This window comes from Cottoperca gobio, chromosome 11 (assembly GCF_900634415.1).
Source record: "Cottoperca gobio chromosome 11, fCotGob3.1, whole genome shotgun sequence".
Taxonomy (NCBI): Eukaryota; Metazoa; Chordata; class Actinopteri; order Perciformes; family Bovichtidae; genus Cottoperca; species Cottoperca gobio.
The window spans coordinates 20,340,452-20,352,740 of record NC_041365.1 but is presented as its reverse complement, the minus strand read 5'-3'; the positions used below and the strand labels follow the sequence as shown (position 1 = coordinate 20,352,740).

Below are 12,289 nucleotides of genomic sequence, written 5' to 3'. Positions count from 1 at the left end.
ATGTCATGGATTTATATTTAAAAGCAAATTCATGTAGAAACTATTATATTCACCAAATCCTACAGCTATACTCAAAATGTATCTTTTAGATATGGATAATGTGCAACATGTATTCATGTAAATAGTTGTTGCTGAATGTTTTATGATAATCAAATGAATGAATTCTTCATTACCTCCACTAGCTTTCACTTTCTTGCAACCACATTGTTATCTATTTAGAGGTAGTTTGGTCCTGGGGGAAAAATACTTCTAGATACAGATACAGAGCTGAAAAACAAAAAACAAACTTTTGTTTTTGCTATTGTTTCTGTATATTTTCCCAAGAAGGATTATTTACATTTTATGGAAAAGTGTTAATATTTACTACAAATATATATATATATATATATATATATATATATATATATATATATATATATATATATATATATATATATATATATATACTCCAAATACAGTCCGGAATTGGTCAAATATTGTTTAAAATAAGGAACTGCCTGTAAATAAGTAAGTAAGAGAGCAGTTGACCAATAGAAATAAATAAATAAAGACAGAATAATAGTATACAAATGAAAAGGCCCAGGTAAAGGTAAATAAATGGAACACTCTGGATACAAATCCCCATTAAATGATTAGTAATTCCACAGAAACAAACATGATGACATATAGACTTAGCTTAGCGGATAGCTTTTTCTTGTCTTTCGGAGAGCTTAAAGTTACTATACTCTAACGTCTTGAAGTGTCTTCAGCATGACTCCTCCTCCTGGGGAAGTGTCAGTGGAGAAAGTGTTGGAGAGACGCTGTCGCTCGTCCTGGAGCAAAGTGTGTAACCTTCACGTGTGCAGACTGGTCATACCAGGCAGCTCCCACTGTGAAAGTGGATACGTGATTAACGCCAAGCGCCCAGATCCACCCTTAAAGTTGTGTATGAAAGTAATATCTGTGTGTGTGTGTGTGTGTGACTCGGACTTAGCTCGTCGTGTTGCTAGCGCTGGTGTGTTGCGTGTCAAAGGGCTTTAACGCAGAACAATGGTGTGTGTGCGCCGAGCCGAGGCCATGTGGCCGTGTGGCGGATTAAATTAGCAGCAGTTGTTTATCGTTTGTTCCCCCCCCCCCCCCCCCCCGGTCCATCTGCTCCGCTCGGCCCTTAGACTACAGCTCTGCTCTCAGGCACTGCTCCAGACCTCCCCCCGTCCCATCCCATACCATCCTCCCCAACCCCTTACAAATCCCTATCCCCCTGTCACACACACACACACACACACACACACACACACACACACACACACACACACACACACACACACACACACACACACACACACACAGTTTTGAATAGTTGCAATATCCACCAGCAGCCCAGTCATGACACAATATACTCAGTGCAACCTCTTCTGCCAAGAGTGCGCTGGCTTTCCTCTATGCAGATTAGCCATGTGCTAATTATGGTTATTTATTTATTTCTTTTTATGGAAGAGAGGGAGGGGAAGAGTTTCCTTCAGAAATTGATTAGATGACTGAGCAGGAAAACGGAGAGTGTGCAGTGTTGTGAGTTGAGCTGCCAGCCGGTGTGCATGTTTCAGACTTTGTGGCTGTGCGTGGAAAGTTTGTCAGAAACGTGTACGACGTGTCGAGCGGGGAAAAGCATCAGGAATATTTTGGTGAAAATCCGATTTTTTGCAAAAGATCCTTATTTTGATTTCTCGTGAGGTTTTTAATAAACGTTAAGGAGTATGTTTATAGTCCTATCTTTGGTCTAAATCAGAGTATTTTTATAATATTGGCTAAAAACACAGTATTGTTTATCACAGAGTTCATACAGCTGCTGGACACTTAATGTTTCCAAGGTTTGAAAAGTGTTACGGTTTTAAATAAAGTGGTTGAAACTGCAACTACTTTTATAATAAATCACTATCTGACTGAATACTTGATGAGCATGTCATTAAACATACAGACTAATTGAATTGTAAAAGAAAAGGAACAGTATATGCATCATAAAAGTCAGAGTTGTATTGGATTGTACAGGTGTTCCTTTGTATTTTATAATGATCTACCATATATAGATGTAGGCATAATATTAATATTCTGTAAACATTAAGGATAGATTCTGTTTCTGTGCTAAATAATATTGAGAACAAATAAAACTGCTTTCTTTTTTAGCAGTATGCATTGAAAAGATAAACCTCCAGGTACGTGTTAGCTTGTATCGTTGTGATGCTAAAGTGATGCGTTTGTCTGGGAGTGATTGTAACTATGCATGGAAGAAAACATCGATCCACTTTAGTATATTCTGTTTTGTGATGCTGCAAAGCTGCAAGACATTTTATATTCCATTGAAAACATTGTTTCTGCTCAGATTGCAAAGAAAGAATCAGATGTTATGCACATGGTGGTGTTGTCTTTATATTATGACAGTTTGTATAGCAATACATTGAATTGCAACCCATGATGATACACATGTTATCGCCAGATTCTTGCCAATTCACAACCCCAATTGTAACTAAAGGCCAAATATCTTGTTTCATCCGTCACAGACTGGACTCAGAAGTCGTGGAAACTAAACGTTGGTAGTTTCCTCGACTGTTGAGCAGTACAGTACAACATGACGCACCATGGTGGGCTTCGTTGGCGTTGCACATTGCATGCTTTGAACTGCGACGACATGCTTATATTGCATATTTTGCTGAAATGATGTATTGTTGTGATTGCAGGAAAACCATTTAACAACTTGAGCATAAGATATTTTTAAACCTTTCTTGTAATTGAAGGGAACGGAGCCAAACCATTATCCGCATGTGGTAGTTAGCAGGTCATCGTGCCAGACCTTGATGGTAGTAATCTGTGTTTCAAAGCACAAGGACTCAGACTTACACTCTGCGGTGTTGAACGGCTTATCGTCCTTTCACTGTGTCTCTCTCGCCCTCTTGACATTTCCCCCTGAAACATCACTTTCTGTACCAGACCCTGAACAATGAACAACCGTGCTGATGTCCAAACCAACCAATAAAAAGTTTGACCATTTTGAAGGTTCAACACTTACTGAATCTTTTATTTACCCTTGAAATCAGTTCTGTATTTAAATAGACCAATAAGTATTTAGGACATTACTCCTATTTTCTTCTGGTCTGGTCTCGTACCTGCAGTATTTAATTAAAGGAATACTACTTTTAAATCATAGTTTTATTGGTTATAAGCTCAGATTCGTAGAACAATGTGTGAAAATATATTCAGATGCTCAAGGTCTTTGCTGAACAACACCAGCGCTGCAGCCATGGCATCGCCCTCCTGAAGAGCCTCTTATTCTATAACTGAGGAAAAGAGGAACAGAGCCTTGTATAGCAGTCCCTGACCTCTATACACAAGCTGCTGCCGAGGTTGTTCAGTGTGGTTAAAGTACACACACACACACACACACACACACACACACACACACAGACGCGTCAGCCGAAGCTCTCTGGGATCTTGGAGGATGTGTGTCAGATGTGCACAACTTAAAGCAATGGGAAGAAAATGCTGGTAAACAGATCAATGAAGGCCTGAGCAGTGGGACTGGCCACAGCTGTATCCCAGCCGGCTGCACACAGAGGTGTTAACACACGGGGAGGAAAGAAACAGAAACTATTTTGATAATCTCTAAAGTCATTTTTAATGAAAATTGACAGAAAATGTTGTTTTCAGCCTCTAATGGGAAGATTATCTGATTTTCTCTGTATATATTATATTATAATTATATTTAAAGACATCACCTTGGATCGTGGCTTAATTGAGAAAATTATCTTCAGATTAATGTTAAGAAATGTTAGTTGAAGCCCTAATTTGCCCTCATTAACATGTTGCTATATACATTATTTATTAATCCAAATAAATCTTCATAAACTGAAAATATTCTTCAAGGCGCCATTATATATTATAGATATAACACGAACGTTTTATTATTTTCAATAGTGTATAAATTCTCTTTTTTATTCCCACCTCCTCACATAATAATAATAATAATAATAATAATAATAATAATAATAATCTTGTATGGCTTCACAATGAAGGAAAATAGAGACAAGATAGAAAATAAAACACGCTTGATTACAATCGTAAAAATAAGATGAAATAGAATACATGGATTGCATATCATAAGATGGGAAATAAAACCCACTAAATAATAAAAATAAAGTAAAAAATACTCAAATCAATACCCATATTTGCAGCATACGTAAAAATGTCTCCATTCTCTTTTCTAATCTTTTCTTTTCTACATCACAGATTAGAATATTTAAGGACAAAAACATCCGTCAGCGTGGTTGTTAAGTGAGACACGGGAGGCCGACGAGTGGTTTGTTTTGGGAACGTCTCGGCTCGGGGAGCTGGAAACCCTGATTGTAGTCGAGCTGTACTTTTCCGCCTCTCTCCCCGCCGGACCGAGTCCTGAGCTGTCAGCCTCCTTAATGGAAAAGCACGTAGACAGGCTGGTGTAGAAATATTCTCACCGCCGGCGAAATATCGACCGAAATCGGCGAGTAAAACAAAGGTTGATTGTTTTATGGCCCAGTCATCGCTGGGAGATTTTGTCTAAATGAGAAATAGATTTTACCTTTTGGTGCTCTGTACTTTGTTCGCACACGAGTCATTTTTCATGTGGATTGGAGGACGTTAGCGGGTGATTCAGGCCTCGATGGCACACTTTACGCACGGCACAGGAGGCTCCGTCTAACTGCTTAAGCAGCTCATTAGGAAAAGAGCTATAGCACGTCTCCATCCAGAGTACTCCAGCGTTTGTTTGTGGGAATGTGAAGACTTTGTTGTTTGCCTTAATTAGACAAATACACCTGTCTGAAATGGACTGAAAACCAACAACAAGGTGGTGTCTGCCCCACCAGTCGCCTTTAGTGCTGAGCAGCGTGTTGTGCATGATGTCAGGTGGGAGGCGGGGAGGGAGGTATGGCGTCCTTCCTTGCAGGCGGGGGTTAAAAGTGCATTAGAGGTCACAGGAGAGCACCTACCAGGGCCTGTTACCTTTCCCCCCACGGTGCGGTCGGTAATGACCCTGGGGGACGTAGTAACACCCCCCCCCCCCTTCCGCCTTCTCTTCCACACGCAACATAGCACACACATATACTCTCTCAACCTGGAGGAGCTCAGGAGAGTGTGGCCTGGGGAGGCTAGAGGGAAAACCTGGAGTGGAATATGTTATCTTGGATAATGCTGGTTGACCACCCTGACAGCCTGTTGATGGCCACCCCCACCCCACCACAAACACCTACTCCCCACCCAACACACACACACACACACACACGTATATTTTCACACACACACACACCACTCTCATGCTGAGCCCCCACCCGACCTCGTCTCTCTCTCATTGCAGCACTGTCATTCATAGAGTGCCAAAGCCTGCTGCTTTATTAAAGCCCAGGAAGAGCAAGGCCTGGCCCGGGTTCAAACAGCAGTGCAGCTGGGACCTGTTACATTTTCGGCAGACTGCCCTCTCCGTCTCGCTGGCTATAAATAGCCCTGGTGGTTGTCTGCCTTAACCAAGGAAAAGAGGTTTTTGTGGGAGAAAGAAAAAACACAGATTAATAACCGTGGGAAGCAATGAAAGCTTTGTGTCTGCTGCCCGAGGTCAGCAGGCCAGGAGGTGTTGCTACTTCAAAGCCCCCGTTGTGGAGCGTACTTTCAGATGCCGCCGCTGTGGAGGGTTTGATGGGGAAACACCCGCTGCCAGTGGTGTGATGAGTTGATGGCATGAGATTGCACCAACCAGCCAGACAGCCCTGGCTACGACTCTTTTTCAGGGGATGACTACTTCATTATAGTTCTTAATTGTATTCATTTTTCTGTTACACTGGAGGGGTGTTGTGTTTGGGTTTCCACCAAGCTCATATCTTATGTACACACACACAGCATCAGACACTTTATGACCTTGGCTCCAGCTGTTGACAGGCGAGGCTACCTCATTACGAACCCCCCCCACCCCCCTCCTCTTCATCTACTCTCCGTTTCCCTCGCCGACTCTCCAGCCAGAAAAGCTTGTCCGCCCGGGCCATGTGGATCTCCCAGAGTCCAAGCCGGGACAAGGTCAGCCCCCGCTGCCATCACCCCATCCAACGTCCTGACGTGGCTCCAGCTGAGGAGCGGGCCAGCTCTAGCCACCGCAGACACGTCCACTTCCACAGGCTTATTTTCATAGAAACCCTCCCCAACGACGTCTCCGCCGTAACAGTATCCACCCACTGGCACAATGATCTCCTGGGCAGGGAAGCGCTCCTGGCGGATATAGTGGGCTCATTCATTCATTCATGGCCAATTTTTTCCCTTTCTAGTAGGAAAGTAAATCCACTACTGTTTTTTTCCCCCCTCCCTCTTCTGCTTTTTTGTTCTATATATGCTTGATTATGCTGTGACTGGTTTATGAGATGATGTTCGCACGACACATTGCAATGGTAGAGTCATTTGTGTTCATTGCTGAGTAATGCTTTTTCGAGAAAACCCACAAATGGTTCCACGATAACCCTAATGTTTCCTGTCACATCACTGGATTGTGGACAATATCCTATCAGGTGCATCATTATTGAGCTTGTTATAGCTCGTCAGGGTGTGTGTCTGTACACTCTACTAAGAGCAAGAGACACGCCATAACCATCAGCCCCAAAACCAATGACGGACATTTGCCTCTCAAGTCAAACCCTTTGCATACAGTTTTAAAGTATTGCTCGCCCATCCATCCACAGTTTCAGCTCATTGAAACGTTGCAAATTCTCTGTGTGTCCTCCAGCCTCCAAGCCCAATGGAACAGGTAGGGAAGATGCGTGGCCAGCCATATGGAGGACCCAACCCCTACTCCCAGCAGCAACAAGGGCCTCCCGCAGGGCCTGGACCCCAGCAGGGAGGCGCTTACCCGGGGCAGGGCTATGGACCTCCGGGCCCTCAGAGGTATCCTATGGGGATGCAGAACCGAACACCTGGCGCTATGGGCGGCATACAGTATGGACAGCAGGTCAGTAATTATTGATTTAGATGACCATCCCTGCATCTTAACCTTGAACAACCTCTCTCTGAAGTTACAGATTGACCTAAAAAGGCCAAATATTTTCTGATTGAAGACATTTCTACGTGGTGGAACGTCTTCCGTCGTAGCTTCAACCCATTAGAGAAAGTCTTTGTACCACCTGGATTATTGAGATGAGCCTTTGAACTGCAACGATTAGTTGACTTATCGATTTAGTCGTTCGGCAGAAAAACAATTAATCAACTATCTTGATAGTTGATTAATTGTTCAAGTAATATTTCATACAAAAAAGTCCGAAAATGCTGTTTTCAACCTTTCAAATACGCAGATTTCCCTGTCTCTGTTTTTAAAAAATAACTTATTTTTAAAAACTGTCACTGTGTCACCACATGTGTTTCTGCGGGGAGAGCTCGGTGCTCGCACCTCAAGACCCAAGCCACATTTCTATTGTTAGTAAAATGTCTAAACCAGGTGAAACCAATAAGTTATTAAATATCCAAGCCAAAGAAAATGAAAGACATTTAATAGGGCCTTTTTGAGTGGCTGTGGTTGAAGTCTGGAGCAGAAGTTAATAAGTTTTTTTTAAATTCCAGTTGAGGAAGTAGAGCGTTTATTTGGTCTGTGACATACTGCTACAGGAGTGGTGGAAATGTTAGCATACGGTAGATAAAGGACTTCATGGAGTGGACGTGTGGCGACTTTTACAGGCGTTCATAGTGAGCAGTCGTGATCCAGATAGGTGTCAGTTGTTTCTTTAAAGGCATATGATGCTTTCAGACAGAGGTGGAGCTGAAAGATGTAGCTGTTCTTAAAGCAAGAGGTAGACATTTTGGGAAATGCGATTATTTCTTTCTAGCCAAGAGTAGGAGGAGAACATTGATACCACTCTCATATATTTCTGGATCGAATAAAATAGTATTTCCCAAAGATCCACACCCCTATTAATCATCGCTGATCCAAACTACAAAGTTATTGGAGAGCCTACTACAGCAGATTTTCCACCTGGAACCAAAACTCAACAGAAGGAGAAAAAAAAGCTTTTGGAAGAAGAAACTCAAAGAGAGCAAGTCATCAATTTTTCCCTGTTTGGTTTATGCTCGAAGGAAGCGAATATTCAGGTTGTGTGTACGGGCACAGTGGGCAGCACTTTCTGACAGCGCAGTCCAATTTGAAAACAGCAAACACCCAGTTTGCCGTAGCTACTTACTCATAGCTAGGATAAGACCCTTCTTGAACTCTCCCAGCCAGGCAGTTGGTCTTAACAGACAAATGCATGCAGGGAATCCCGTAGAGTGAAGCCTTTTCTTCCACGTCCGCTGTCTGTGGTCTTGTGCCCATTGTGTGGTGTGATTATCTCATACTGGCCTGCCTTGTGTCTGACCGTGGACTCGATAAGTGCCCTGCAGAGAAGAAAAAGGCTTCTCTCCCTTTGTCAGACGGATACAATACAGCCACTTCATGTTGTTTTAAAAATGCGTGGCAATTCTTTACTATCTCATATTCTCTTTGAAACCTCAAGTAGCTGAGAATCCTCCCAAAACAACACGTGGCTTTTTTTTCCCCTCTCTTCTTTTTATATTACTGTGTTTCCTCACAAGGTCAGCCCTTTCTCCTTCCATGCTCCTTGAGGGTAATGAAACGAAATCGCTGTATTGAAAGGCTTTCCGTGCGCAGGATCGGGTAGAATATGAAAAGCCTCATATTGAAGTTCAAGGAGATGAAGTCAAAACTCAATTTTTATTTTCACAGATGTAATTTAAAGCGATACACGGCTGGATTCCGACACTTAGATGGTATTTCTCATTTGCTTTGACTGATCAGTTTATAGCGAGAAACACACTCTTCTTTCTCACAGACAGAACAGTTGTCTTTCCCTTTTTAATCTGTGAGTAAGATGAAGAGATGCTCTGATTGCTCCGCTGAGAATGAATCAAAAAAATCAAAGAGGTGACTTTGGATATTGGGTTATTTTTACGTATTTCTGCAGCTTCAGAAAGGATCCTGTCAGTGCACAGGCTGCATTCAGGTAGTGATTGATATTCCACAGAGAGGCTGACGATAGTAAACTTGTAGTAAAAAAAGCTGTTTATGTTCAGAGGCAATTCAACTGTGCTGGGTTATATTTACTCGCATATCTGTTCACATACCTTTTTAAGGTGAGCTATTGTTGATCCTGAGACAATCTAGGTTTTTAAGCGCGGATCTTGGTCATTTTCTGGGGATAATCATGAATATCCTCTCGAGGGACTTGAAAAAGGTGTGTAGCTCGCTGTGAGGAGTGAAAAACAGCCTGATTTAAATAAAATACAAGAATTATGGTGTAAGGAATGTAATTTATTTAAGATTGTTTGTCACTAAAAGAAGTTGTATCCTATTTGTGATGCAATACAAATATTTGTTTCAAAAGTTATATCCAGTATGTTTTGGTAACATTTTAAGAGTTTTAAGCATATTTTGGTGATTATCGGGATAGTAACGTGAATTAAATGTGTTGGCCAGGATAATCGCAACATCAGATTTTCCCATTCCCGACACTAATCTTTGTGTTTTCATGTCTAGATGTCAGCCTATGGACAACAGGGGCCCGGTGGCTACAGCCAGCAAAGTCAGGGCTACTATGGTCAGCACGGCGCCCCCCCTCACCCAGGCCAGCAGCAGCCTCCGTACGCTGGTCAACCCCAGGGCAGCTCTGGAGCTCCCTACCCCCAGCAGGGCCACCCTTCGCAGCCTGCTGGCCAACACGGGCAACCCGGGCAACCCGGACCCCCATACCAACAATCCCAAGGTCCCCACGGCCCTCCTCAGGGTCAGCCTCCCTACAGCCAGCCCCCACAGTCCCAGCCAGGACAGCCACCCTACGTCTCTCCCCAGCAGCAGCAGCAGCCTCAACAGCAGCAGGGACCAGGTCCCCAAAGTCAGCAGGGCCCTCAGAGCCAGCCTGGCTACCAACAACCCCCCGGACCAGGGCAGCCACCGCAGCAGCAGCAAACCCCGCAACCGCAGCAGCAGCCGCAACCGCAGCCGCAGCCGCAACAACAACAACAACAACAACAACAGCAGCAACAGCAGCAACAACAACAACAACAACAACAACAGCAGCAACAACAACAACAACAACAGCAGCAGCAGCAGCAACAACAACAACAACAACTGCAGCAACAGCAGCAACAACAACAACAACAACAGCAACAACAGCAGCAGCAGCAGCAGCAAGGGCCCCCGCAGCAGCAGCAACAACAACAACCACGAGGTCCATCTCCTCAAGCCCAGCAACCTCCAGGTCATGGGCAGCAGGGTCAACAATCACCTTACTCCCAGACGCCCCCTCTGCAACAGCAACCGCAGCAGCAGTCACCATATCAGAGGTTCCCACCTCCTCCACAGGTAATAACACCAAACACTGTAGCTGTAAGTCAAACTTTATTTATGTAGCACTTTCGTTAACATAGGTTACGAAGTGCTTTACGCTAACATCAGCACGGAAAACACAGATGCCAAGTGCAAAGAAAAAACATCATAAAAACAATCATTAGCCAACTTAAAGAAGTGGGGTTTAAGATGTTTTTTGAAACGGACTAAGCTAATCAAATGTGTGGGAGGAGATTCTTCCAAAATCTGGATGCAAGGGCGACAAAGGAGCAGTCGCATTTAACGTTTGGCACACGGCATAGCAAAGTGGCCACTCAGTGGTGTACGGGACTAAGAGCTTGGAATTGTAGGCAGGAGCTAGGCCGTGTAGTGTCTTATAAGTGATTAAAAGAATCTTAAAATCAATCCTGAACGGCACTGGCAGCCAAAGAAGGGAGGCTAAAATTGGAGTGATGTGAGATCTGCGGCCAGTCATAGTCAAGAGCCCGACTGCTGCATTTTGTACAAGCTGAAGACGGGCCAGGGCAGTCTGACTGAGGCGAGTGAAACGGGCCCTGCAGAAGTCAAGACGGAGAAAAAATAGGTCTTAATGATACGTTCTTAATCAAAAGCTGATAATAACGGTCTGATTTGTGAAGCAGGAATGAACCAATCTATTGACATGGTGTTCAAATGTGTCGGGCTCGTTACTCGTTTGCAGCAGGAGATTTGAGCTCTTTGCTGTAGATAGATGCTTCCCTTCCAATGTTAATGCAAACTTTGTGCAACTGCTTCACAGTAAACCGCTTCCAAGTCCTCTTGTTTCATGCATTTTGGGTCATATTTGGACTTTGTTGTGTAATAGTGATTGTAACTGTCTAAGTTTTTCATCACTAGCACAACAAGGGTGTAAATATCTGGAAGGCTTGTTGAATAAATAGTAAGAAGAGTAGGATTTAGAACGCACAACACAACTCCTGCATTACAGGGGTTGGGGATTTATTTTTTCACGTGTGGAATCCATTGTGTGATCTCCTTCTTGTCCCCGTAATCAGGAACTCTCCCAGGATTCCTTTAGCTCCCAGTCCAGCGCTCCTCCTTCCAACCAGCCCATGACTTCCAACAAGAGCAGTCAAGACGACAGCATGCAGGGCCGGCCCTCCAGTCTGCCGGTGAGCCCTCCGTCTCTGCATCTAACATCTGACTCGTGCTCCTTGTAGCTGGGTTTCATGGGCATCAACCAGTTTGCCCTGTAAATATGTATTTTATGGCCTTAAGACGATGCCTAAAATCTAAGTGTAGAAATTTCCACTCAGGATGCACTTATTGTGAAATTCTGGGCCGACACGATCTTCTTTTGTTTGTTTTGTTTTTGTTAAATATTCCCCCTTTTGTGCCAGAGAGAGATTTTTTATTATAAAAAAGAAACACTTGCACTTCACACAAATATAGTGAAACAACCTTTAATAAAACCTTTCACATGAAAAAGTACTATTTACATAGCCCAACAAAAACATCAATTAAATGTTAAAGCGATAGGAAAAGCAATAAAATACATAATTAATAAATACAAACCTAAATAGGGCGGTCTTTCAGCGCTCGTGTTTCCATTAAGCTCAAACTTACAGTTGGCTCGAACATGGGCCTCTTAGTAAAAACCTTCCTTTACGCTGCGCCTGCTCTTCCCATTATTAATGCCGTCGGGTCAGATGCATGTTTTTCTTCATGACGATAAAGTGCCTCGCTGCCGTGAGACACGGAGCTGAACAGCTGCTCGCTGAAAACAAACCACTCGTGCTCGCGGCACCTGTTGCCCTTTGACGTCACGTCGTGTCCCAACCAGCAGCTCAGTGTCGTGCTACTGTTGTCCGAGTGACCGCAAATAACTAAGAACAACATTTAGCCAACGCAGAATGTATGCAACACGACAGATAAACACCG

At 43.5% G+C, this 12,289-nt stretch overlaps 1 protein-coding gene across 4 annotated transcripts in view; it reads left to right on the top strand.

Annotated features, from left to right (window-relative positions):
• The window catches only part of arid1ab (AT-rich interactive domain 1Ab), a 51,739-nt gene that overhangs the window by 12,033 nt on the left and 27,417 nt on the right, over positions 1–12,289 (top strand). For 2 of the 4 annotated variants that reach the window (XM_029442670.1, XM_029442671.1), the window contains exons 1-2: positions 10,263–10,384; positions 11,404–11,520. In XM_029442670.1, coding sequence (XP_029298530.1) covers positions 11,461–11,520 — 60 coding nt within the window. In that variant the 5' untranslated portion in view covers positions 10,263–10,384; positions 11,404–11,460. Of the gene's footprint in view, positions 1–6,766; positions 6,989–9,559; positions 10,102–10,125; positions 10,385–11,403; positions 11,521–12,289 lie in introns of those variants that run through there. The other 2 variants (XM_029442673.1, XM_029442672.1) reach the window with 2 other exon arrangements.